This window comes from Pelophylax lessonae (assembly GCF_965119305.1).
Source record: "Pelophylax lessonae genome assembly, chromosome: 3".
In the NCBI taxonomy this organism is placed as follows: Eukaryota; Metazoa; Chordata; class Amphibia; order Anura; family Ranidae; genus Pelophylax; species Pelophylax lessonae.
Genome location: NC_138770.1, coordinates 600,954,865 through 600,981,470, shown reverse-complemented (window position 1 = coordinate 600,981,470; position 26,606 = coordinate 600,954,865). Strand labels below are relative to the sequence as shown.

Genomic DNA, 26,606 nt, shown 5'->3' with positions numbered 1-26,606 from the left:
CCCATACCATCTTAGACATAAATATATGAATTTCCTTACCTGGAGAACCAGGATCTCCAGATTATAAGAGATCACTAACGCAGGATACACCAAATGTGAATCACACCAGGGTATGGTAACATCCTCCATGCCCACCAAGTCCTCCACTGGCCTATTCCAATAAACATAACTGTTATTAACGAAGCAATTAATGTCTCCTGGTTCAATAATACAGTTATGTTTATTGGGGATCACATGATTGGGAGACCATTCCACTGGCTCCCGAATGCAAATAATGACTGGGAGCAGTCGAAAACAATTTGTTCAGTTTGCTGGAAGCAGGCAGTGGGCACGCTTTCAGTATAGAATCTTGGAGCCACGTGGATGCATATGTAAGGCAGCTGGCTGTTAGTGCGGTTGTAAACCTTGTAAAAAAAAATGTAAAATTCACCCAGAAAGGCAATATCATAATGTGCTAGTATGAGAGATCTACCTTAAAATGAAGCCCTTCAACAGTGCACTGTCACCACTGCAGAGACCTCCGTCTTTACCCGGTTTTGCTTCTGGGTTCGCTGACTGCAGCTGTCTGTCTGACTGAGCTGCGATGACATCACTCTGGCGCATGCACAAGGGAGTCACAGTTTAGGGCACAGACCTCAGAAGGAATGGCACAGTACGTCCTTCTTTCAGAGCGCATGCGCTGGTGACGTCACCACCTCATAATGTTTAATAACCTCCTCCGGTTAACGTTTGGGAAATATTCATTTAACCTACAGGTAAGCTTTATTATAAGGAGGCTTACTTGTAGGTAAAAATGGCACACATTAGTTTACTACCACTTTAAGGTCCATTGCATATATATATATATATATATATATATATATATATATATATATTGTGACAGGAAGTCAGGTAAATCTGGGGTCACAGAGAGGAGACACATTCCCACCTGGTTTTGAAAGTTCACCAATTACTATAGGGTGTCGGCTGCCAAAGGCAGCAGGAAGGTGTAAAGAAGTTGAAAGGCCTTCAGCTGTTCGGAATGAGGAAATGAAGGCCTCTATAATTTGTCCAGAGGAAGTCTATGGATTGCTGCCTCCTGTCGCCGTGTGGGCTGGGAGAGTAGGACAGACAGATGTGTGCCTCCCGACGCTGAGGAAGCCTGGGAGAAGGATTGCTGCCTCCTGTCGCCGTGTGGGCTGGGAGAGGAGGACAGACAGACGTGTGCCTCCCGACACCGTGTGGGCATGGGAGAGGGACTGCTGCCTCCTGTCGCCGTGTGGGCTGGGAGAGGAGGACAGACAGACGTGTGCCCCCTGAAAGCTGTGTGAGCATGGGGAAGACCACCTAAAGCGATGTGAAGCTGAGGAGGGTAACAAGTGTGAAGACTACTTGAAGTGAGCTCTTCGATCGTTTCTAGGTGAAAAGAAACCAATGGACATTTCCTGTGTGAAGGGGAAATTAACCAGTTGTGAAGACTTCTCAAAGGTGAGAAAATAAACTATTTCTATGTGGAAGAAATAAAGGAATGTTTGCCATGTGAAGAGACAAGCAATGGGGACATTCTCATTGTGAAGAGTAAAGGGACCTGTTAAATGAACATGTGCTGTGTGAAGAGATAAAACATGGACTGTTGAGTATCCGCTGTAAGATAAGAAAGTCTGCCCAACAGTAGGTTGGGGACAGACTCTTAGGTAGGTTCCAGTGTGAGAAGGTAGCCGCCCACAGAGGCAAGGATTTATTTTGTCTTTTATTTTATTTTGCTGGTTTTGACGCTTGCAGTCTGGTGAAGAAAAATGCTTTTATAAACCAAACTGTTCTTTGCAAGCACTTCTCGGCTATCTTCTTGTGAAAACGCACCCCCCAAGGGGTCATCCACGCCTACCACCGAGCTAATCCCTTACAAAATTATATATATATATATATATATATATATATATATATATATATATATATATATATATATATATATATATATATATATATATATATATATATATATATATATACATATACATATACATACACACACACACACATACACACATACATACATAGGAGATAAGGGAACATATAAAGCTATTACTTGGTACACTATTTTATACATGTGTTTTGTTTGTTCATGAGCCGACAAATGGGCAAAAATTAAAAACGTGCAATATTAATTGTTTTTTACTTAAGATTCACAAAATATTTTTTCAACATTTTGTCATTTGACAGTTGCAGCCTGTCAGCATGAGCTGTCAATGTGTCTCTCTCTGTGTCAGGGACAGCTGAAGCCAATACGTTTATTTGTAAACAAACATCATGTGATCTCCATGATAAAGAGCGTTGACCACTGGCTGTCACTGATAACCCAGATTTAGAAATAGCAGTGTTCACAGCTATGTTCTTTTAGTTCTAAAATAGAACATAGTTTTATATTTACCTAATATAACATAACATAGAATAATATTTTATCATCACCAGATGTTAAGAGCATCAGCAATGTGACTCACTTTTGCCAGCCGTGCCCTTTTGATCAAGTCGTTGAGTTTTCTCAGGGCTGCATTTCGTGGAAGGCTCTGAATATCTCTAAAGAGGTCTTGCTCCTCGGCTTCGAACAGTTTTCGGTTATCAGGGATGAGAAGTGGGTGGGACCAGAAAGAACCAATGTAGACTCTGATCACCTCTGGGGTGTTGACAATTTTCCCTAGGGACCACATGAGGGCACCATAGACCCTCATCAGCTGCTGGGTCTCTATCTGGTCCGCCTTGTTGAGGACTACACGCATTTTGTCTTCATGGTTCTTCAGAGCTTTGATGACTTCTGAGAACTCATCGGAAATGTCCAGCTTGTGAGCATCAAACAGCAGAATGATGCGGTCCACCCTCTCCGCGAACCACTCCAACACGGCTGCAAAGTCATATCCTGCAATGACACAGTACAGATATTACAGGCCATTAGTATAAAGAAACATGGAACTGCAAATATAAGGTCTGTTGGGACGAAAATCCTGCATGTTACTGTATTAGAAAAAAAAATAAACCAAGTAGCGGAAATACAGGTGAAGTTAATCTTGTGATATTAAGAGGACTGAAGTATTTGTATGCTATTAGAAATCTATAGTCAGACAGGGTATGTCCCATTCTCTGTTTCTTTACAGTCTTCATTACATAAAAACAGTGTCCCTTATCTTGAAAAAGCCTCCCTAAGCAACCAAAACACAGTGTTTTGGGTCAACCGGTATATTAAAGTAGAAGTAAACCTCTCCATTTAACATCTATTGACAGTTGATAGTAGGGATGCACCGATCCGATATTCGGATCGTAAATCGGCCCCGATCCAGACAAAATAGCTGGATCGGAGATCGGTAAAGTTCAGCCGTCCCACGGGCCGATCCGGTTTTTGCTGAGTAACGGCTCAGCCATCCCTTAATGGGTGCAGTAGTATGGGATGGGAGCCGCCAATTCCTGTATAGGTCCGGCTCACAGGCGGAGTGATATCAGATGCACTCCGCCTGTGAATGGAGGAGCCACACACATGAAGCAGCGGCTTTGCAGCCGCATGCTTTGTGTGTAGCTCCGGATCGGTATCGGCGATTTCACCTCGCCAGATATCGGTATCGGCTCCAAAAAAGCCGGATCGGTGCATCCCTAGTTGATAGTGGTGGAACAAATACACCTAAAACTCAATTTGTTGTTCATGTAAATCTGAGCTTTAGCTACTGAACTCTGTAAGCAATGTAATATTTATTTTGATAAGGCAGCTCAGAATGGACAGGTAAACATGTGAAAGTTACAGCTCAACCTATTGGCTTGAGAAGATAACAAAAGAAGTAAATGTATACATATGTGGAATAAACACCGGTCTATTTTCAGATAAAAATGTTACCAAAAAAAGGCAAACTCAATGAACCACTTGGTCTTTTATGTTTTTAACTATTCAAGTGCAACATTCCAATTTATTCAAGTAAAACAAAATGTAAAAAAACAAACATTGTAAAATATTTTTTAAGCTATACCATAATAAATAAAGAAAACAAAAAAGATTCAGTACATCTCTGCTATACATGCACATTTTCCCATATTTTGTCCTTTCAAAAATGCTTCAAGTACAGAAAGCTATCTGTTTATCCTGCCAGAAATCTATTAGGCTCCTAACTTCCTGTAGTGAGATGATAACACTGCTTCTACTGCACTGAAATGCCAAGAAGTGTTGTCAGCCCTGGCTAAGTTCTTCTCAGCTTGACTACAGAATGGCTTCCCCCAGGTTATGGAAGAGAGGAGAGAAAGAGGTGTTTTTATGTCAAAATCAGGTTAAAGTGTGGGGTGAAAATGTGGCTTCTCCATAGTAGTCAGTCAGCACTGTCACCTGAGGATAGGAAATGGGTTACAGGCAAGATCACTGGATGAAAATAAAGGAAAAAAATAGCCTGAAAAAAAAAAGAAAAAGAATGCAGCCACCACAACTAAGGGCAGGTAGAGCCGGTTCACATTAGCACGACACGACTCCTTACTACTTCGGGGGTGACTTGTGCATTACATTGCACCACGACTTCGGAGCGACTTCACATAATGGAAGTCTATACAAGTTGCTCCGAGGTCGCCCCGAAGTAGTACAGGACCCTTTTTCTAAGTCGGAGCGACTTGTGTCGCTCCTATTAGAACGGGTCCTGTAGAGGTCAATGGACCGCGAGGGAGCGCGACTTGTCAGGCTGACAAGTCGCCTGACAAGTCGCGCTAATATGAACCGGCTCAGCGGCAATATTTTATATTTTTGTTCATGGGTTTAGAAACACCTTAAGTTTATGAGTTTAACAGTACCTGTCACTGGAGATATGAGATCCTAACAGTCCTGAGCAGGGACAATTCCTGACATACTACATTTGACCATTAGAAAAACCATGCAAAATGTAACATCAAAAATGTAACTTTCATTTCAGAATATGGCCATACTTAAAATGCATTAAAGGTTTCCCTTTAAATATTTTTCCTTGTAAATGTAAAAGTGCTGGATCTAGGCCAGGCTGGAACTGATATGCTTATTCCCAAGGTATACGAGTCATAGTCTACAGAAATATGATGACTTTCTGGTCAATGATGATCTCTTTAGCAGTGCCGGGTAATAATGTTCACGTTTATCTGCAATAAATGTCACTTTTAGGCTTTCATATTTTCCAAGGAAGGTTGGTCACTTGCTGCCGATACAGGAAACTGTATTGTTCTCGCAAGGTTTATTTGTGTCTGTTATTACCGCCTTGGTGTGTGTAATTACTGGCTAGGGGGTTCCAGAGCAAGATACGATCACAGTATGTTAGCACATCCAGTCAACACATTGATCCTTCTCCCCTCTCCTTGCCCAATCCAGCTCTCCAATTGGCTAAATTAGGTTCTGTTGTGCATATTAGTGACATGAGTCAGGTAATTCCCAGTCTGAAAACTATTTCAGGAATAACGAAAGAATCGTTAAAATATTATGTTTACTTATAGTTCACTTTGATTTTATGCTTTTTGTTAAAGTTCACTGAAGACTTTTGAGTAAGGTTTGAATGTTTTAAACACAATTTATGGCAAAGCATTTGCGGACATCTGAAAATCCCATTCTAAAATGATGGGCATTAATATGAAGTTGTCCCCCTCTTTGTGGCCTTAACAGCCTCCACTATTTTGGGAAGGCATTTTATAAGATTTTGAAGTGTGCCTGTGGGAAATTTGTATCCATTCAGTCAAAAGAGCATTTGTGAAGTTATGTTGAATGAGAAGACCTGACTTTAAATCGGAATTCTAATTCATTTCCATGGGTGTCCAGTAGGGATGAGGTCAGGGCTGTGTGAAGGCCACTTGAATTTCCTCTCACCAAACTCCTCCACCAAACAATCATGCTGGAACAGCAACGGACCTTTCTTGCTTGATTTAATATACCTAGTTTTGAAATGGGATGTCCAACAGCCACATACAGGTGTGTTAAAGATGTGATGATCAAGAGGCTGCAACCTTTGGCCATATAGTGTACAATTATAAGTGAGGGGATATGATATCAATGTACAAATACTGTACTGGCGACCCTAGCATAAGGAACAAACTATTCAGAGAAAGGAGATACAATAAGACACGTGGCCACTCACTAAAACTAGAGGAAAGGCGGTTTAACCTTAAAATGCGTAAGGGGTTCTTCACTGTAAGAGCAGTAAGGATGTGGAATTCTCTTCCACAAGCAGTCGTATCAGCAGGGAGCATTGATAGTTTCAAAAAACTATTAGATGGGCACCTTAGAGACCACAACATACAGGGGTATACAATGTACGGTTAAAAGCAAACACACACACACACACATCATAGGTTGAACTGGATGGACTGATGTCTTTTTTCAACCTCACTAACTATATAAGTGAACATAAGAGCAGATGAATTTGCTCATAGCATATGCAGGTTCTGCTTCCTGCTTCGTAATACCTAAAGTACAACTTTAATTTTCAATTTTAGAAAGAGTGCAGAAGAATTTGAACAGCTGTCAGTGTCTATGTAGGGAGGTTCATCCATTCTATTTGCCCTGCTTACGATTTTCACTAAAAATGAGGAAAAATCCCAAATTTTGTATTTCCACCAGAACAGCAAAAGAGAGGAAGAATACACATTACTCTTGTATATAGATAATTTTGGTTTTAACCTTTTCACTGCCAGGTCTGTAAGGCGTATGGACATACAGCACTGCTTCCAGCTGGCCAGGTCCGTATGCCGTACGGACCTCATTCTGCTGTAAGCTCATGGTTAATTCAGCTATAAACTTATAGCAGAATTGTTTAGCAAACTCTGCTGAACAATCCTATAACCCTGATCAGAGTTATTCAGCTCAAATGTGACCGAGTGTTACTATGTGTCAGTTTATGAATGAATGAGGAGTGACTCCTTATTCATTAAGGTAATGTGCAGCTTAGGCTGCAGAGAAAGTGACTTTCTTCTGTTTTTGGCAGACCGGATCAGATCAGATGCAGGCAGGTGTAAACACATGTCCATTTACATCAGCCTCTCAATAGAGAACAATAGGTGGTCCGATCAAATTTGCCTGAAAAACGGACAGGCGGACCCAATTGGTCTGCTCGTTTGAAAGGGGCCTAAGGCCTTGTTCACACAGGGCATACACCCCTGCAAGGCCATGTTTACATGTACAGGGATGCAAAGGTTTTCCATGCTTCCTGTGCAGGCAGTCCCATTGTTGTCATTTGTGATGAATCAACTGCGCGAACAGAGCCGTTGCTCCCAATCTCACATCTATGTTGGTCTGGGTAAGGTCCCTGAGCTCGCACTGTCTGCGTTTGGGGTCATGCACCCACACCCACATGGATGTCCGATTAGGAGGAGCAGCAGCTATGCCTGTGCAGTCATTGCATCCAAATTGACATAAAAAGGACTGCCTGCCATGCAAACTACAAAAGCTTTTAGAGAATTTTTGGCTTATGTCCAATTTCCATTTCTCAAAAAGGCGCAATTTAAAATGTACAAATATTTGTTATTTATTAACTCAATACAGGTTTAGCTTTTATATTTAGAAGGAATTTAGCAGGAATTTTGTAAAATGATCTGTGTTTGTATCTGCTAATAAAAATTGTATCGGCTAATAAAAAATTTAGTGCATTTTTAGAGAAAATATTATTTTGGTAAACATTTTTGCAAATATTGCGGGGCCTTACAAATCAGTAGCACCTTCTTTTAATTTTACTGGTTCTATAATTTCAGAAAATGTATAGTTTTGGGGGGGGGGGGGGTCTTTTACAAACTCTGAAAGCTGTAAGTGAAAAATGAAAATCTCCAGGTGTTTAGAGAATATTGGTTATTGACACCATCTGAACCAAATAAGTTTATCTTGGTCTCATCAGACCACAGGACATGGTTCCAGTAATCAATGTCATTAGTCGGCTTGTCTTAAGCAAACTGTTTGCGGGTTTTCTTGTGCATCATCTTTAGAGGAAGCTTCCTTCTGGGATGACAGCCATGCAGACCAATTTGATGCAGTGTGCGGCGTATAGTCTGAGCACTGAAGGCTGACCACCCCCCCCCACCCCTTCAACCTTTGCAGCAATGCTGGCAGCACTCATATGTCTATTTACCAGACAACCTCTGGATTTGACGCTGAGCACGTGCACTCAACTTCTTTGGTCGACCATGGCGAGGCCTGTCCTGTTAAACCACTGTATGATCTTGGCCACCGTGCTGCAGCTCAGTTTCAGGGTCTTGGCAAACTTCTTTAAACCTAAGCCATCTTTATGTAGCGCAACAATTCTTTTTTTTTCAGATCCTCAGAGAGTTCTTTGCCATGAGGTGTCATGTTGAACTTCTAATGACCAGTATGAGAGAGTGAGACCGATAACATCAAATTTAAACACACCTGTTCCCCATTTACACCTGAGACCTTGTAACACTAATGAGTCACATGACACCGGGAGGGAAAATGGCTAACTGGGCCCAATTTAGACATTTTCACTCAGGGGTGTACTCACTTTTGTTGCCAGCGGTTTAGACATTAATGGCTGTGTGTTGAATTATTTTGAGGGGACAACAAATTTACACTGTTATACAAGCTGTACACTCACTACTTTACATTGTAGCAAAGTCTAATTTCTTCAGTTTTGTCACATGAAAAGATATAATAAAATATTTACAAAAATATGAGGGGTGTGCTCACTTTTGTTAGATACTGTATCTAGCCCTGAAAAGAAGAAATCACTATACATACCTTTTTTGAAAGCGATTCGACCCAATCTCACGCTGAGCCGTCAGCCGCGGCTTCGCTGTGGAGGCGGGTGCAGAGGACACATCCAACAACGAAAGCCCCATAGTAAGTCTATGGGTGACGTCACTCCCCATTCATTTCATAGCCGTTGTCCTCTGCAGAGCTTCCGCCGCTGGAGGCCAGATCGGATGGGCTTTAAAAAAAGGTATGTATACAAATTTCTTGTTTACAGGGCTAGATAGGTTAGTGATAGATCGTGGAGGTCCGTAGATGCAGGGATTTTAGTTTTAGGGTGGACTTACACTTTAATAATAATAAACCTGGTTTCTGTGTAGAATGGTTCATTACGTAGGCAGGCTCTGCTTCCTCCTTTACAATGCAGCACAATAGTGATGCCATGCAGTTCCTCTCTCCCAGTGTCTGATGATCAGGTATAAAATCAGTGTGTCTAAGTGTGTGCTCACTGAAATACAGTTTCCTTGTAGGGGAAGTGCCATTATTCGAGGAGACAGTAGGCTTAGGGCCCCTATCATAACAGAATTTCATCAGCACTGCCAAGAAAACAGCTACATAAACCAACAATTCTTGATCTTTTTTAAACCAGGTCAGAGGTAATGGAATCCCACTGTTAGTAAAACAAAGAGCCAAGCGCGGTCCCTGGATTTACCGGACTTACACAGCGGGATTATCACCCTTTACACATCCTGAGCTTAAAATGTTTACGCAGCACTAACCAGCTGCTTACATACATTGTGCGGTGTCACTGAACAGCGCTTCCTCCCTCATTGCCCTGAGAACGGCGAACGCAGGGCTTAGCGGGCCGATGTCCATTCCAATTAACCTCATGACAAGGAGGGATATAAAAAATCAAATCTAATGCGACAGTGATCACAGAAGAAAGTGTCTAGATCCACCGATGTCAAATATGAAGTGTCATTATCCTACAGGAATTACAAACACCATGACAGAGAATGGCTCACAGCTCTGACTCCTGTGAAAGACTAAAAAATATCTAAAAAATATCTGTACAAAAACAGCTTAGGCTAGGCTGGAGAAATCTTTGACAAGGACTACAAGTCCAAGCATGCATGCCCTGAATGCCAGAGAACACAATCCTGCTAAATAGGTTGATGCTGTGCCTTATGTATCAAAGAAGGACTTGTTTGTGTTGTCCATATCAGCCAATAAACTGGGACATGTATACATGTTTCCGAATGAGGAAAAACCCTTGTTGCCTAAATTGTGTATACTAAATTAGGAGAACGGAAGGGGAAATTTAATTGGCTAAAAAAAGAAGCACAAACGGTTCTTTATCCACTCATACACACTGAACCTAATCTTTATTTCTATAGTGGAAAAATCTGCCATTTTGATAAATGATATTCAGTTTATCATAGTTTAAGCCTAAGTCTGGGCAGCAATAAAATCATTAAACAGGTCCTCCCAAAACGTACATCTCACGGGGCTGCCCGAAAAAATTCAATAAGGTGTGGGATCTATGGGATAGCTCGGCCTCTACAGCTGGGATATAGGCAATTTTGGTCTCCCTCTAGGTGCCGCATATTGGTTGCCTGAAACTTTCTAGGGGATAGTGCCCTGCACAGTATGTTATACCTGCCTCGTGCATTGTTTGACAGGGGGGTAGTATCCATCTTTCTTGATTGGGAATATTTTATCAGACACTTATACTCTCTAAGTCATAAGAGGAGTTCTAAATGGGGTTCTGTCCCCCTTTGACACTTCTTATTTTGTGGACCTGAGCAATTGTTTGGTTGCTTTCTGTATTCATGTTTAGCCTGGAAGTGCAACCTATTGTCAGGAGCGTGTAAACACTTCTGTTCTTTGACAGCTGCTGGTCCATTCCAGCATTCTGGTTTTGGCAAGATGCATCCCTGTCTGTCTGTCCTCCTGCAAGTTGATTGATGTGACCAGTCCTTGGGTGGAGACCAAACCTGATTTAAGCCAGCCAAGCCTGCAGTCTCATGCTTGTGATATTACTTTTGTTACACGTATTCCAAACTCACTGTTTGTCTGCCCTGCTCTGCTAGATTGGATTCCCTCGTTGATGACCTTGGATTGGATATCGACTACACTCTGAACCTGCCTGCCTTTTGACTTTGGATTTGCGCCTGCTAAACCTTGTCTGCCTTGTAACTGGAATGTCATTTAACCACTCTGCCTATCTGCAAAATGCAAGTACCTATTTGCTGTGTTCAGTTCGCCCCTGCCTCAGCATGGTAGCCAGGCACTATAGCATTGTGTATAAGTCTGGGGGGCAACCGAGTACCGGTAGGGCTGCTTGCCTTATGGGAAAGGGGGGCCTGCTTGCCTTATGGGAAAGGGGGCTGCTATAGGTGAAGAACACAGAAGCCAGCTATAGTGTCTGACCACCTGCGTTAAGGGTAAGTGTGACACCTGTGTTACTGTCTATTCTCTTCAAGCCAGGAAATACCAAAAGGCTCTGTTTTGTATCTACTATCATTTTAAAAAATTCAATAAGAAGAATTAAAAAACAAAAACACAGTTCTCCCAACCCCAGAAGACAAAGGATCCAAGGCCCTTTTCACATGGGGTGGATCTGCTCGGTGGACTCCACTAGCTCAGCAGGGATCACTCCATTGATCCCCGCTGAGCAGGTGGATGACAGGCCTGTCTCTGCTCACTGTGCAGAGACGGACCGGTCAGAGTCCCACTCTCCTCTATGGGAAGATTGGATGAAAACAGACAGCATGTCCGTTTTCATCCGATCCCATACAATCCGACCCACTGGACAGATGGCGAACGTATCGTCATCCTTCTGTTTTCAGCGCATCTTGTCAGATTGGATCGCAGACAGGTGTCAGTGGACACATGTCCCACCGGCCATTAGGAGCTGGCTCCAGGAGATCTGTGATCTACACAGCACACCTCAAAAAAAATCAAAAAGAAGCCACTCTCCTCCAGGAAACCAGGAAAGCCTGAAATAAACCTTTTTTGATGTTATCCAGTACAGGACAAGGAGTGAAATATGTTGGAAGAGCAGGTGGATATGCCATTGCTGTGACAAAGAGCATTTGATCACCAGCTGTTGCAGAGCCATTGGTTGTGTTCAATAGTTTGTCTTTTCTAATCCCTTACAAAAAAAAAAAAAACAGAAGCACTAGAACTAGAACTGAACAATTCTGGATAAAATGAGAATCACAATTTGTTTGCTTAGAATAAAGATCACGATTCTTGGCGTAACATCTTTTACATTATACATTGGCTAACTTTACGGTTTCATTTTTTTTTTAATTCATTAAAGTGTTTTTTCCCAAAAAAACTGAAAGACTTCTGCGCAAATACAGTGTGATGTAAAAGATTGCAACGATCGCCATTTTATTCTCTATGGTCTTTGTGTAAAAAAAAAAAAAAATATTATATATATATATATATATATATATATATATATATACAGTGGGTACGGAAAGTATTCAGACCCCCTTAAATTTTTCACTCTTTGTTATATTGCAGCCATTTGCTAAAATCATTTAAGTTCATTCTTCTTCCTCATGAATGTACACATAGCACCCCATACTGACAGAAAAACACAGAATTGTTGACATTGTAGCAGATTTATTAAAAAAGAAAAACTGAAATATCACATGGTCCTAAGTATTCAGACCCTTTGCTCAGTATTTAGTAGAAGCCCCCTTTTGATCTAATACAGCCAGGAGTCTTTTTGGGAAAGATGCAACAAGTCTTTCACACCTGGATTTGGGGATCCTCTGCCATTCCTCCTTGCAGATCCTCTCCAGTTCTGTCAGGTTGGATGGTAAACGTTGGTGGACAGCCATTTTTAGGTCTCTCCAGAGATGCTCAATTGGGTTTAAGTCAGGGCTCTGGTTGGGCCATTCAAGAACAGTCACGGAGTTGTTGTGAAGCCACTCCTTCGTTATTTTAGCTGTGTGCTTAGGGTCATTGTCTTGTTGGAAGGTAAACCTTCGGCCCAGTCTGAGGTCCAGAGCACTCTGGAGAAGGTTTTTGTCCAGGATATCCCTGTACTTGGCCGCATTCATCTTTACCTCGATTGCAACCAGTCATCCTGTCCCTGCAGCTGAAAAACACCCCCACAGCATGATGCGGCCACCACCATGCTTCACTGTTGGGACTGTATTGGACAGGTGATGAGCAGTGCCTGGTTTTCTCCACACATACCGCTTAGAATTAAGGCCAAAAAGTTCTATTTTGGTCTCATCAGACGAGAGAATCTTATTTCTCACCATCTTGGAGTCCTTCAGGTGTTTTTTAGCAAACTCCATGCGGGCTTTCATGTGTCTTACACTGAGGAGAGGCTTCCGTCGGGCCACTCTGCCATAAAGCCCCAACTGGTGGAGGGCTGCAGTGATGGTTGACTTTCTACAACTTTCTCCCATCTCCTGACTGCATCTCTGGAGCTCAGCCACAGTGATCTTTGGGTTCTTCTTTACCTCTCTCACCAAGGCTCTTCTCCCCCGATAGCTTAGTTTGGCCGGATGGCCAGCTCTAGGAAGGGTTCTTGTCGTCCCAAACGTCTTACATTTGAGGATTATGGAGGCCACTGTGCTCTTAGGAACCTTAAGTGCAGCAGAAATCTTTTTGTAACCTTGGCCAGATCTGTGCCTTGCCACAATTCTGTCTCTGAGCTCTTCAGGCAGTTCCTTTGACCTCATGATTCTCATTTGCTCTGACATGCATTGTGATCTGGAAGGTCTTATATAGACAGGTGTGTGGCTTTCCTAATCAAGTCCAATCAGTATAATCAAACACAGCTGGACTCAAATGAAGGTGTAGAACCATCTCAAGGATGATCAGAAGAAATGGAAAGCACCTGAGTTAAATATATGAGTGTCACAGCAAAGGGTCTGAATACTTAGGACCATGTGATATTTCAGTTTTTCTTTTTTAATAAATCTGCAACAATGTCAACAATTCTGTGTTTTTCTGTCAGTATGGGGTGCTATGTGTACATTCATGAGGAAGAAGAATGAACTTAAAAGATTTTAGCAAATGGCTGCAATATAACAAAGAGTGAAAAATTTAAGGGGGTCTGAATACTTTCCGTACCCACTGTATATTATAGATATATATAAATAAAATGTTTGGGGGTTCTAAGTAATTTTCTAGCAAAAAATACTGATTTAACTTGTAAGCAACAAGTGTCAGAAAAAGGTTTAGTCTTTAAGAAGTTAAACTGCCCTCATTTACAGACAGAAGTTCTTTTTAGATCAAAGCAATGAACGAAATGATACATAGTTTATAGTTATCTAGCAGCATTAACAATGTTGCTATACATTTGCCAGAGGCTTTTTCTTTTTACAGCTGTCAGTCAGCAGAGAACAGCTTTCTTTATAAGATTAAGGAGATGCCATTTTAGGATCGTGAGGAGGGGTGAATCGAGATCTTTTAACGATTAATCGTGTAGCCCTAACTAGAACCTTTAACAGATGGGGTGAGCGTACTTAATTATTTTTTTGTTGCACTGGGTTCAGCTTTAAAGTCATGCATCAGACGTGATCTAAGGGGCATATCTAAGGTTTGCAAGAAGGCTCCTACAAGTGCTACAAAACAAATCTCTCCCAACTGGAACTTTGCTTATTTGAAGGATTGAAAGGCAGAAGTTTTTTTACCTTAATGCATTCTATGATAAAAAGCCTTCTGTGTTTAGCAGCCACCCCGACACCCCCTAACACTTACCTGAGCCCCCTCTCTATCCAGCGATGTCCACGAGTCCCTCGGCCGTCCAGGACTCTCCCTTCTGATTAGCTGAGACACAGCAGCAGCGCCATTGGCTCCCGCTGCTGTCAATCAAAGTCAGTTAGCCAATCTGGAGAGAGAGGGGTGGGGCAAACTCCATGTCTGAATGGACACACAAAGCTGCATCTTGGCTCAGGTGCCCCCATAGCAAGCTTCTTGCTGTGGGGGCATTCGAAAGGAGGGAGGGGCCAGGAGCAGAGAAGAGGAGTTTTTAGCTATTATTGCAGGAGAGTGTGCTTTTGGTGCCAATAGTATCAGGGCCTGATGGAAATAGAACGTTTCCAGGGTTAATAGATTTATTAACAGAATATATCTATAGTCAAAACATGCTTAGTTTTGGATAGTGCTAGGAAAGGTTGCAACCCCTATCCATTTTTTTCTGCTATTTGTGTCCTTTTGGGGGTATTTCTCTCTACTTTTCTGTCCTTGACACACAATGAAGAGGACATTTCCTCAGACAGCTGTCACCAGAATAAGTGTCCTCGTTGGATTACTGCCTCTCTCCTCCTGTTCTGGTGACAACTGTAACATTTTGGATTTCCCATCATTTTCTATCCCGGTAACAATGGTGACTTAAACCATGAGTGAGGCTGAATTCCCCCAGGAGGAACACAGAACGTGAGACAGCTGTCACCAGATTTGGCGCCCCACTGGGTAATTGCCCCTCTATTTCTGGTCAATGGTCGCCGTGGCAAGAGAGAGAACGAATCTCCTCAGTAGGGACACTGCAATAAAAACCCGATGGGCCATTAAAGTTAAACTCCAGCCTCACCTTAAAGCATAACTTTACCCATAACAACTTGATAAAAAAATAATGTTCTTTAGCAAGGAACCTACCGTACATTCCATACTAATAATTACTAATAATTATGCTACCCAATGTGTGTGCTGTAAATTGCCTCCAGCATTGCTCCTGTTTCTTTTTGCAGAAGGCTGCCATTTACCTGAAGCCCAAAGCCCCTGAACAGCAGTAAATCATAAAGCAGAACTAATCCCATTGATTTACCGGTTTCAAAAAACAGTTACATTTTTGGAAAGCCGGGATTGCTGTCACATTTTCTTGTGTCCTCAACCAAACTCTCAAACCATCAAATGGCTAGTGTCATAAATGACCACATGTGCAGCAACATGGCAGTTGCAGATCAAACAGAAGCAGCTTCACTGGCTGTAAAAGATTGGAGAGTTTAAAGTGGAGTTCCACCCTAAAATGATACTTACCTCCATCTTTTCGCTCAGGGTCACCTGAAAAACAAATGGATAATCGCATTTTTTTTTTTTTTTTTACTTAATTCGTAGAGAAGAAAATATACTTACCTTACTTCGTTCTTCCTCCCCTCGGCGGCCACGGCCCGTCGTCACTTCCTGGCTTTGCAATGATTCCTGGGAGCTGAACGTCATCGCTCCCAGGAATCATTGCGCCTGCACCGGCCCCGACGTCAGTTCCGGGGGGCGCGCGTCATTCCCTTCTAAACAGCTTCTGGGCATGCCCAGAAGCTGTGGAGGGATGACGCGTGCGCACCGGAAGTGACGGCGGGGCCGGTGCAGTGCATCGTGGGACCGAAGAAGATGGAAGAGGACGCAGAAGAGGATCATGCTGGCTTCAAGCTGCCCACACTTGAGATGGCAGCGCTGGACAATACTTTTTCAAGGTAAATATTTGTCCTAAAAGGTAAGCGCAACCCGGGACAGATCAGAGGCTAGCCATTGTGGAATGTACTAGCCCTGACTGTCCCAGGGGTATTTTTATTAAAAAAAAGTATTCCAGGGTGGAACTCCACTTTAATTCCACTTTAAGGCTGTCAGCAGATTGGCCACTAAAAATTCGTCAATGTAGGGATGGTGAGGTGGATGGCGCTGCCTAAAAATGTTGGCGTATTCTTATATGAGAGTGGTATTAATGGAATATCTAACACCACAATAGATGTATTGCAGTTATAATAATTGCATACCAGAAACAATCAACAGTATAAAAAAATAGCATATAGTGCAATAAAGTGATTGTGTTTTAAATATTCACCATCACTATCAAAAAATAAAAATAAAAAATACTGGTATAAATATAAAGTGCTTAGTGACCAAAAAGTGACCAAATTAGGTACAATAATATCCAAAAGGTATCATCTACTGTAAATGAATCAGTAAATGAATAAAATGATAAAATAGACGATAATGGGTACAATAAAATAAAGTGACTCAGTGAAAAGTGGATCCAATATATCCGTTGGTGATAATCAATTAAATTAGTAGATATAATAATAACTTTAAAGTGATCGAGTGCAATATCTCATAAATCTCGATCACTTTAAAGTTATTATCGTCTATTTATTTTATAGTTTTATTCATTTACTGATTCACTTACAGTAGATGATACCCTTTGGATATTATTGGACCTAATTTGGTCACTTCTTGGTCACTAAGCACTTTATATTTATATCAGTATTTTTATTTTTATTTTTTGATTGTGTTTTAAATATTCGCCATCACTATCACGTTATTGCACTATATGCAATTTTTTATACTCTTGATTGTTTCTGGTATGCAATTATTATAACTGCAATACATCTATTGTGGAGTTAGATATTCCAATAGTACCACTCCCATATAAGAATACCCCAACATTTTTAGGCAGCACCATCCACCTCACCATCCCTACATTTTTTCTGAATATAGGCTTTACAGACTATATTTTGAGGTAGGCTGCAGCCATAAATTATTTCCATAAGCGTGGAATTCCCAATCCATACAAATTCGTCAATGCCTAAAAATGAAGAGCAACTGAGCGTGTACAGAGCAGGGTGAGACCGTGTATTACTGGGTTTAAACAGTTTAGGAATTTATTTTTATTGGTTTACATCACTACAAAAGGGGCCAGCCTGGAGTGATCTAGCAGGACTTCATTTTCTGAATAAAGTTCAACATTAAGCCCTGCACAGTTGAATGGGCTTCTCTCCTGTACTGAAATTGCTTCCTCTTATTTCCATGCACACTGTGAGCTTCTCAATGTGTGCATTAGAATCTGTGGCAAATGAGACAAAACCCACCTCATTTCCTGGCTGGAGGATGTCTAGCATCATCTTGCTCTTTCCTCCCCTGTCTTACTGTTTATTTCAAATGTTATTAGCATGTTGATGAGGGGAAAAGGAGGAACTTGGGAAGACAAAATATAAGCAGCCTAAACTTCAGCTTTAACTTTCAACTGACATGCAAATATTACACTAAGAGCCCATTCAGACAAGCGCGACACGACTTTGGGGAGCGACCTGTGAAGTCGCGTGCACCGCGACTTCCGGGCAACTTGCAGGGACTTCACATAATGGAAGTCTATGCAAGTAGCTCCCAGGTCGCCCCAAAGTAGTACAGGACCCTTTTTCTAAGTCGGAGCGACTTGTGTCGCTCCTATTAGAACGGGTCCTGTACTACTCAATGGACCGCGACCGAGCGCGACTTGTCAGGCTGACAAGTCGCGCTAGTCTGAATGGGCTCTTAAAGTGCACAAAACTAATACAAAGACACAGACATTTTTTTTGCATATAGAAATAAAGGACATAAATATATACACCAGAGGTATGTACCACAATGTTCTGTAAAGGGTACCTGTCAAGCACACACAAGGCAGGCAATTCTTGAATGCATCAATTCATAGCAAGAAAAGTGACACCGCAAGTCGCAACTCGGAAGCCAAGTACAACAAAGACTTGTAACAAGCTGAAGAAGGAACTGAACAATTCCATCAAAATTCAGGGATGTAATCATTCAGTTTAACAAACTGAAAACATCTACAGCTACAGCGGATGTCACCTCCCTCTATACTATCATTTCCCATGAGCATGGGCACCAGGCTGTTCGGAGCTTCTTAGAGAGGGACAGCTCTCTGGTTTCGTTACAAAGAGAGTTTATTTTGTCCTTACTCACGTTTGCCATGCAGCATAATTACTTCTGGTTTGGCGGCTCCTTTTTCTTGCAAAAGAGGGGAGTCGCCATGGGTGCCAAGTATGCACCGAGCATGGCTAATTTATTTATGGCCAAGTGGGAGGAGGACGTCGTCTATGGCCGGCCAAGACCTGAACTGGTTCTCTGGAGGCGTTACATAGATGACGTCCTCCTCCTATGGGATGGCGACAGGGCATCTTTGGATTGTTTTATCAGTGACCTCAATTCTAATGAACTTGGGATTGTACTTCAACATGAGGTCAGTGACAGTAAGATCAATTTCCTCGACCTAACGATTGAAATTAGGGATGGTGCGGTTGTGACTAGCACCTTCTTTAAGCCGACTGATCGTAATGGGTATATTGAACAGGGAAGCTGCCACCACCCTTCCTGGCTGCGATCAGTACCCCGAAGTCAATTTTTGCGACTTCGTCGTAATTGTACCAACAAAGAGAATTACCATAGTCAGGCGTTGATGTTAAGGGATAAGTTCCTGGATAAGGGATACGACGAGAGGAATTTGGATGTTGTGCTGCATGAGGTTGAGAACATTGATAGGTCCACCTTACTACACAAGCAGCCCAGACAACAAGCTGATTCCAGTCGTTTTGGTTTTTCTTTTATCACCACCTATTCGAAACAATTTGGAGACGTTAAACGTATATTCAGAAAACATTGGAATATTCTCCAAAATGACAAAGTGTTGGGTCCTTCACTACCTGAAGTTCCACCAGTAGTGTTTAGGGGTGTTGAACCTTTACGTCTCCAGATTGCTCCAAACGTTCTGGATAAACCGGAGCATCTACCCTTTTTTCACGCTCTAACCGGCTATTATCCTTGTAGAAGGTGTTCAGTTTGTAAGATAAATTCCCTTATTGGTAGAAAATTTGGGGAGGTCATATCTACGGCTACTTCTAAGATTCACCCCATTAGACCCTTCATTGGCTGTTCCTCCACCAATGTGGTTTATCTCCTACAATGTCCCTGTGGCCTACAGTACATTGGCCGCACCAAGAGGACATTGACGGTGAGGGTGAGGGAGCACATAAAAAATATTAGAAAAGGTTTCCCCAACCACAGCGTTTCGAGGCATTATGCCAACTGCCATGACAAAAATCCTGTGGGTACTAAGATTTGGGGGATTGACAGGTTCACCCCCCATTGGAGAGGGAGCCATGTTCACCGAGAAATTTCCCGACTGGAGACTCGGTGGATTTTTAACATGAGGACTTACACTCCATGGGGGTTGAACGTTGAGTGGGATGTGAATTGCTACATTAATAATAGCTAAATACCTGAACACCACCTTTGAGGATGTTATAGTGCTGTACTTTTTATTTTTCTTATATGTTCGTATTTTACAATTCATGTGTCACACTTTTTTTATATGCAAATGACATTTTCAATATTTGTAGGACATGGGTGGATGATGTATATACCGTATGTCCGTCTATGGTTGCATCTATACCCTTTTTACTTGAGATCCTTTGTAATTTATATGTGTCATTTATTTGACTCTGTGAGGGTTAATTTTATACTATATTAGTATATTTATCTATTGCTTATTTAGCACCTCTATTTTTATTTATATATGGGCTATTGATGTGACCCTAAGACGGTTATTCTTATGCCCAGTAATGCTGTACTGATGTTATGTTTATTATGTGTTTTCCACCTGATCTCCGCTTTTTGTAGTGACAGTTTTTCTTTTCTCATTTCTTTTTTCTGTCAATATCGGACTTCTGGAGTACTGGCTTACCACATTTGTTTTGTCGGTCTACGAGCGGTTAAGCATTATCATTTTTTGGCTTTTAAGATTAATCACCGCCCCTCTATAGTATATCCGGTTTTGGTACAGGACCCGATGGAACGCACTGACGGATTGTTCCGCGTGCGTCACTTCCGGTTCCGGTTGTTGATCAGGTGGAACGCACTGGCGGTTGACTTCCGCATATGTCACTTCCGTTTTTAGTACTTCTTATGCGTGCTGCCGTACAAGTCCGGTCCGCCTCTGATGATGTCATTATTTTGACGACACGCGTCAGGCGACCTGGAGTACGAGCAGCACGCCATCCTACCGCGGTTTTTATATTTGATATGCCTATTTATATCCACCACTGTGTGAGTATAATCTTGTATCCTAATAAATCAATGTTTGTACAGTCTACACTATGTCCTGCCTTCTTTCATTGAGGTGAACTGGAGTTGATGAGACCCCATGCTTGTTCTGGTGATATTTATTTTGAGCCTATATATCGCACTTATCCATGATCTGCTGATGTTTCTGACATCTTGGAATTGATGAGTATTGATGAGACCACACTGTTGTTACTGTCCATTGATGGCCCGACCTGAGTCTATTTCATCGCTCATAACCATATAACATCTGGTAAGCGTTTGGTATTATCACACTTTTGGGTGTTGGCTCCTTTTTCATCCACACGATTGGAAGCTGGAAACTGGTCTCTACTATTTCTCCATCCTTTTGGACTGTTGGGACTTCTTTGTGGACACTTCACATTGATTATATTATTTGTGCTTGGCGCTACTACACCTTTTTCACATGCTCACTTGGTTTGTAATCTACCATTTAGTTGGCTGCCTCTATGCACTTGTTTTATTGATCTTTATTGTATTGTACTGTTATTTTGTAGTCCGAGCGCAGATTTTTTTCGTTTTTTACAAACTGAAAACATTGTCCCTTCTTATAAAGTGGTAGTAAATACTTCTTGCTCACTAGAACCTCCAGGTAAGCTTATATTAGAGCTTACCTGTAGGTACGAGGTATACGTTTAGGAGATATTCACTACTTCTGCAGCCGGTGATGTGATTGGTGCATGCGCACTGTGCTCTGAAGGGACTGCATGCCATTTAAATGGCCCGAGCCCGCGAACCTGGAAGGCAAACTGTGTGAAGATGGAAGCCCTGTAGCTGGGGCAGTGCACTGCTGGAGGGCTTTATTTTAAGGTAAGTCTCTCATAATGTGCTAGTATGCAATGCTTATCAGAACACTGTGCCATTACCTTGCAGGGGGGAAGTTGTTTTTTTTTATATAAACTTTACTACCGCTTTAAAGTGGGAGTAAACTCCCATGCATGACTTTTACCTATTGGTAAGCTTATATTAAGGCTTACCTATAGGTACTCTAAACATTTCCTAAATGTTTAAAGTGGATTCAATATATCCGTTGGTGATAATCAATTCAATTAGTAGATATAATAATAACTTTAAAGTGATCAAATGCAATATCTCATAAATCTCGATCACTTTAAAGTTATTATTATTTACTTTTGAAGTAGCCAGTGACATCACCGGAGCATGCGCTCTGAAGGAACGGCATACAGTGCTGCTTCTTCAGAGTCCTGTGGCATGAGCGACGGCCCCTCGTGTATGCCTGGCAATGACGTCATCGCGGCTCCGGCCACTCACACAGCCAGAGACCGCAAACCCAGAAGGAAGACCGGGTGATAATCGAAACGCCTTCAGCAGTGCCAGCATGTGACTGGAGGGCTTCATTTTTAAGGGAAGTTTCACATAATGTGCTAGTATGCGATTTATACTAGCACAATATGGCACTACTTTCCAGGATTTAAAAAAACAAAAAAAAACAAACAAACAAACAAACTGCGGTTTACTACCACTTTAAACAATTCAGAACATTAAAAGGCCTTTTGGATGCATGTGTCCTTATTAAAAACTTAAGATACTTCTCCTCCACTACAAGTTAACAATAAGCATTCTCTAAAAGGTGTAAATCGTATTGGTGGCTGTGGGTAAAATACTTCAGTTCATAGTACGAACGCAATAATACAAAGGCCCTTAAAGTGGTTGTAAACCATTACATATACCCAGTGAAGGGTCTATCCTCAAGTGATACACCTAGACAAGTTGTACCTGTTTATTTACAGTCCTCTTTTGTCTACAACCTTTCAAAGTACAGAATTTATACCGTTTGTCTGAGCTTTCAAAAAGCAGCGGGCGGGGAGCTGGAGTTACACTCCGCAGAGCTCAGTGAGACGAGCCCTGAAAGATGTCTGAAGGGAAAGGACACAACCCCCTTCTCTTCACACAGCACATGGGGAACAGAGCTGAGGCAGTCACTCACAGGCTGTGTGTTGGAGCTCCCTCCCCTGTCACCTTTTCACCTATTGGTGTCAAGAAAATCTGTCAGAAGTGACACATGCAGATAGCAGAGGAGCAAGGCAGCAAACAGAAATGACACTTAGTACTCTGGATTGAGACAAGTACAAACTATAGAGGGATGTGCTTTGTTTATATATTACGTCTGAGGTTTACAACCACTTCAAGAGAGTTAGAAGATTGTAACTATATCCCCCTATACATTAACACTTGAGGTCTCAGAACAATGCCACTCTAGCACTGTGGGGGGCACTTAGATCCCCAAACATTTACACACTAAAACCTGGTGGCCCCCGTAACGACACACCCACACTTGAAATGGGCGAAATAATGACACACCGACACTTGGCGGCTGCAAAACAGTGATGCCCCCATGTTTGGAATCACAGCACAAAGACAGTATCACTTTGTTGTCCCAGAGCAATAACACGTTGACACTGTGGGGGGGGGGGGGGGGGGGCAAAACAATGATATACTGACACTTGGGGGGTCCTGAAATAATGACACTCCAGCACTATTCCATAACAAAAACATGCTGACACTTAGGGATTCCATAACTGAAGACACACTGACACTCCAAGGCCCAGAACACTTGGGATTCATGCACAATGACACACTTAGAACCAAGATCTCTGTATAAAAAGTAATTGGACTTTTCTAAAATTCTTGCACAATGCTGTTCATTTACCAACTGCGGTCTATTAGAGGAATTTACGACTGCAGCTGAATATTTTTATTCATATGTGCACAATTTAGAACAATTGTAAAAAACAACCAGGACATTTTCATTTGAATCCCGTAGAAGTCTTTCCTCCAAAGCCCATGAACGGAGGTCTATATTTATCCTGCACATTACAGATGTATCCTCTTTCTTTCTCCATGATATACACTTCTTATTGGATTGTTATGAGTCTTGATATCTTAGTCATGGTTCTGTTCTAAAGGGCACACAAGGACACCGAAGGGTCAAATTATATAGAGAGGACAACAAAAACAAAAGGGGCACTTATTTTTCACAAAACAATTGACTAATTCGGATGAATTGGCATCCCCTTCCTGCAAGTCTCTACCAAGTGACGGTGATTTCCTCTGCAATGGGGGAGCTGCGTCCTTTCATCTTTAGCACAGTGGTGTCATGGGGATTATTACTTATGAAGAAAAACTTTGAAACTGGAATGACTAACTTTTTCAGCAGGGAAAGTGTCTGGCTGTTGAGACAGCATCCTCTGGGGACTAAAGGTTTAGGAGATTGGATCTGGAGAACAAATATGGAGTAGATTCATATTTTAGATTCCACAGCTGACTTGCAGTATGGCCCACTCTTACCCCTTGGCCATGCTGCTCTTAATAGTTCTAGCTTTCCTTGACAATTTATGTTTTAAGAGATTTTCGAGACTAGATAAGGCCACAGAGAGGGCCACAGAGACTAACCCTCATTTAAACACTAATTGGTTTTTAAAGGTGGGCTCTGAGAAAGTCGAGTGGCATTGCCAAGCATTAGTAATTGTGTGGAATCTGATAGGGCTGATCACCACATAAATGTGTTTCTCTGTTCACCTTGTTATGACTATCTGACAATCCAGAAGTCTGCTTGGTCATCTAACACAGCGGTTGCCAACCTGTGGTCCATGAGAAAAATGTTGCTGGTCCCCAAGGGATTTGCAGCACATCAACGTTGTGGCCGATGTATACCGTCCAATGTGGTTTTGAGTGTTATTCCCAATACGTGCTGACAATCAATACTGGCGCAGAGAGCACTGTGTGTATAAGGCATGTAATTTGTGTAAGTGGTCTGCAATATTCAAAATTGTGCGTTTAGTGGTCCGAAAGGTTTGAAAGGTTGACGACCACTGATCTAAGAAAAGGTGAATAAAAACAACCTTAACCTCCTTAGCGGTATTCCCGAGTGTGGCTCGGGGTGGAATTTTAGTGCAATTAGCGGTAACCCCAAGCCACACTTGGGGTACCGCCAGGGAGCATCGCTGGATCCTGGTAGAGGTTATTTACCTTGTCCCCAGGATCCAGCGATGTGTCACTGCAGCATACGGCGGCCGGATCTTCCGCCCGATGCTGTGAGCCCTGACTTCCGTCTCCTGCGGTGTGACGCTCGCAGGGGGGTGGAACCGGCGGCAAAACACACTGATATATTGTAATCCTATTGGATTACATTACAAAATAAAATAAATTGACATTAGTTTGCCCCCCAGTGCCCTTTCCTGCAGTTTTACTGTACTTATGTGTGTGTATATATATATATATATATATATATATATATATATATATATACTTTAACTTATTTATTATATTATAATTTATGATTTTGTGTTTCAAACTTTATCATACCCGAGATGTTATAAAGAAGAAAGCACAGTAAAAAAAAATCATATGTAAATAGTTGGTTTGGGCTGCTCGTCCTTAAGAATTACTAGCAAAATAATGGTACGCTTTCAGCATCTAAAATCGGAAACAATCATACCGCCAGGGAGGTTAAGGCCCATGCAGGTCAAAGTCAAAGGTTAATTTTAGGAAGAGGAAGAGAGGAGAAATAACTTGGACATCTGCATGGGAGTGAGCATGTGACTCATTCCTGTCCTATGCCACAGAACTGGTGCTTGCCGATAGGATTCCCAGGCATCTAGCACTGTCACATAGGGTTGAAAAGAGAATCCAGGGCTGGGTAAACTCAAAGTAATGAGTTTGAGCAGGGCTTCTTCTCTTTGCTACCAAAAGCCAAACAGAGTAACAGGGTAGCAAAGAGAAGACAAGTATAAGCTGCTGGTAGGGCCATTGTTAAAGTGAGCACAACGCTTTGCCATTCATGGGTAGAGCACACGTTGACTTTAAGTTTATTGCTCCACAGGCTTTCAGTTTTGTATGAAGATCTTGGCAACCCAGATCTTCAACAGTAGGACACAAGTCCTATCCAGTATTATGCTAGTAGCCAGTGGTGAGAGGCAATAACTGTAGCCTACTGAGAGTTGGAATCTACAAAAACAACAAAAAAAAGCCATATCAATTGCACTGATCTACCACCATGAAAAATGAAGGTACCATGGCTAGCAATCCCATTGATCATCCTTCGATATTTATGTTCCCTTTCCAAAATCTGGACCTAAACAAGCTGAAGATCTATCCTACGGGTCTCAAGCCAAGGTCTTTATGGCCTGTCCAAAACCTAAAACTGGGCAGTCTCAAACTCTCACGGTTTTCAAGCCTAGGGCCTCACTATAACTTGGGCCTAAACAAACTAGGGATGCACCGATCTGACTTTTTTGGTCCCGATCCTTTGCTTTGTGAAATCGCTGATCCCGAGTCCGACCTGGAAGTACTGTTTTGTGAGCTTATAACTAAATAATACTTCCGGATCGGGATCGGTATCGGCAGATACCTTATAACATTGTGCATTCAAAATCTAAAATGTCATGAGTTTAGTCTTTAAGAGGTTAAACTTCCCTCCTCTGGCAGACAGAACGAAAAGATATATTGTAATCATTGTGTTTACTTAACTGGGAGAGTTGAAAGGCATTTGCAGGAGGCTCTTTTTTTTTTCTTTGACAGCTGTTCTCTGCTCCCTCACAAGCTATAAAGAGCAAAACCGGATCGGCCCGTGGATCTGTTAATTTTACCGATCCCCCGATCCAGCTATTTTGCCTGTATCGGGGCCGATATCCGATCCAAATATCGGATCGGTGCATCCCTAAAGCAAACCCAAGCATCTTAAAGCAGATCACCAAGGCCTACTGTATATGGTCTCGCAAATAACTGGGCCTGCTAAGCTTTCTGTCTTTCCATGACACCACTATCATCTATCAGTCATGTAACCTTTGTTATAATTTACAATGTTTTACCCCTTCCTCCTCATTTTTTGCATACCCCTTGGCTTGTCTTGTTCCACTTTCCTTAAAATGACCAATAAGTTTGTCTTTCACAGCTTTTGGTTTTACGAGCAGAGCTTTGTATTGCATGATGTTTCTTAATCTAGTTCTCCGGAAAACTGGACAAAACAGGCGATTTAGGTTTTGTGTCATACTGTCATACATATACTATGTACAAGTACTGCCTTCATTTTTTTCCCCAATAAACATAAAGTAAA

The 26,606-nt window shown here is 41.9% G+C and overlaps 1 protein-coding gene across 2 annotated transcripts in view; it reads right to left on the bottom strand.

Annotated features, from left to right (window-relative positions):
* Positions 1-26,606, bottom strand: part of EHD3 (EH domain containing 3) — a 122,111-nt gene that overhangs the window by 12,118 nt on the left and 83,387 nt on the right. For both annotated transcript variants that reach the window (XM_082252552.1, XM_082252553.1), the window contains one exon: positions 2,478-2,890. In XM_082252552.1, coding sequence (XP_082108678.1) covers positions 2,478-2,890 — 413 coding nt within the window. The remainder of the gene's footprint in view (positions 1-2,477; positions 2,891-26,606) is intronic.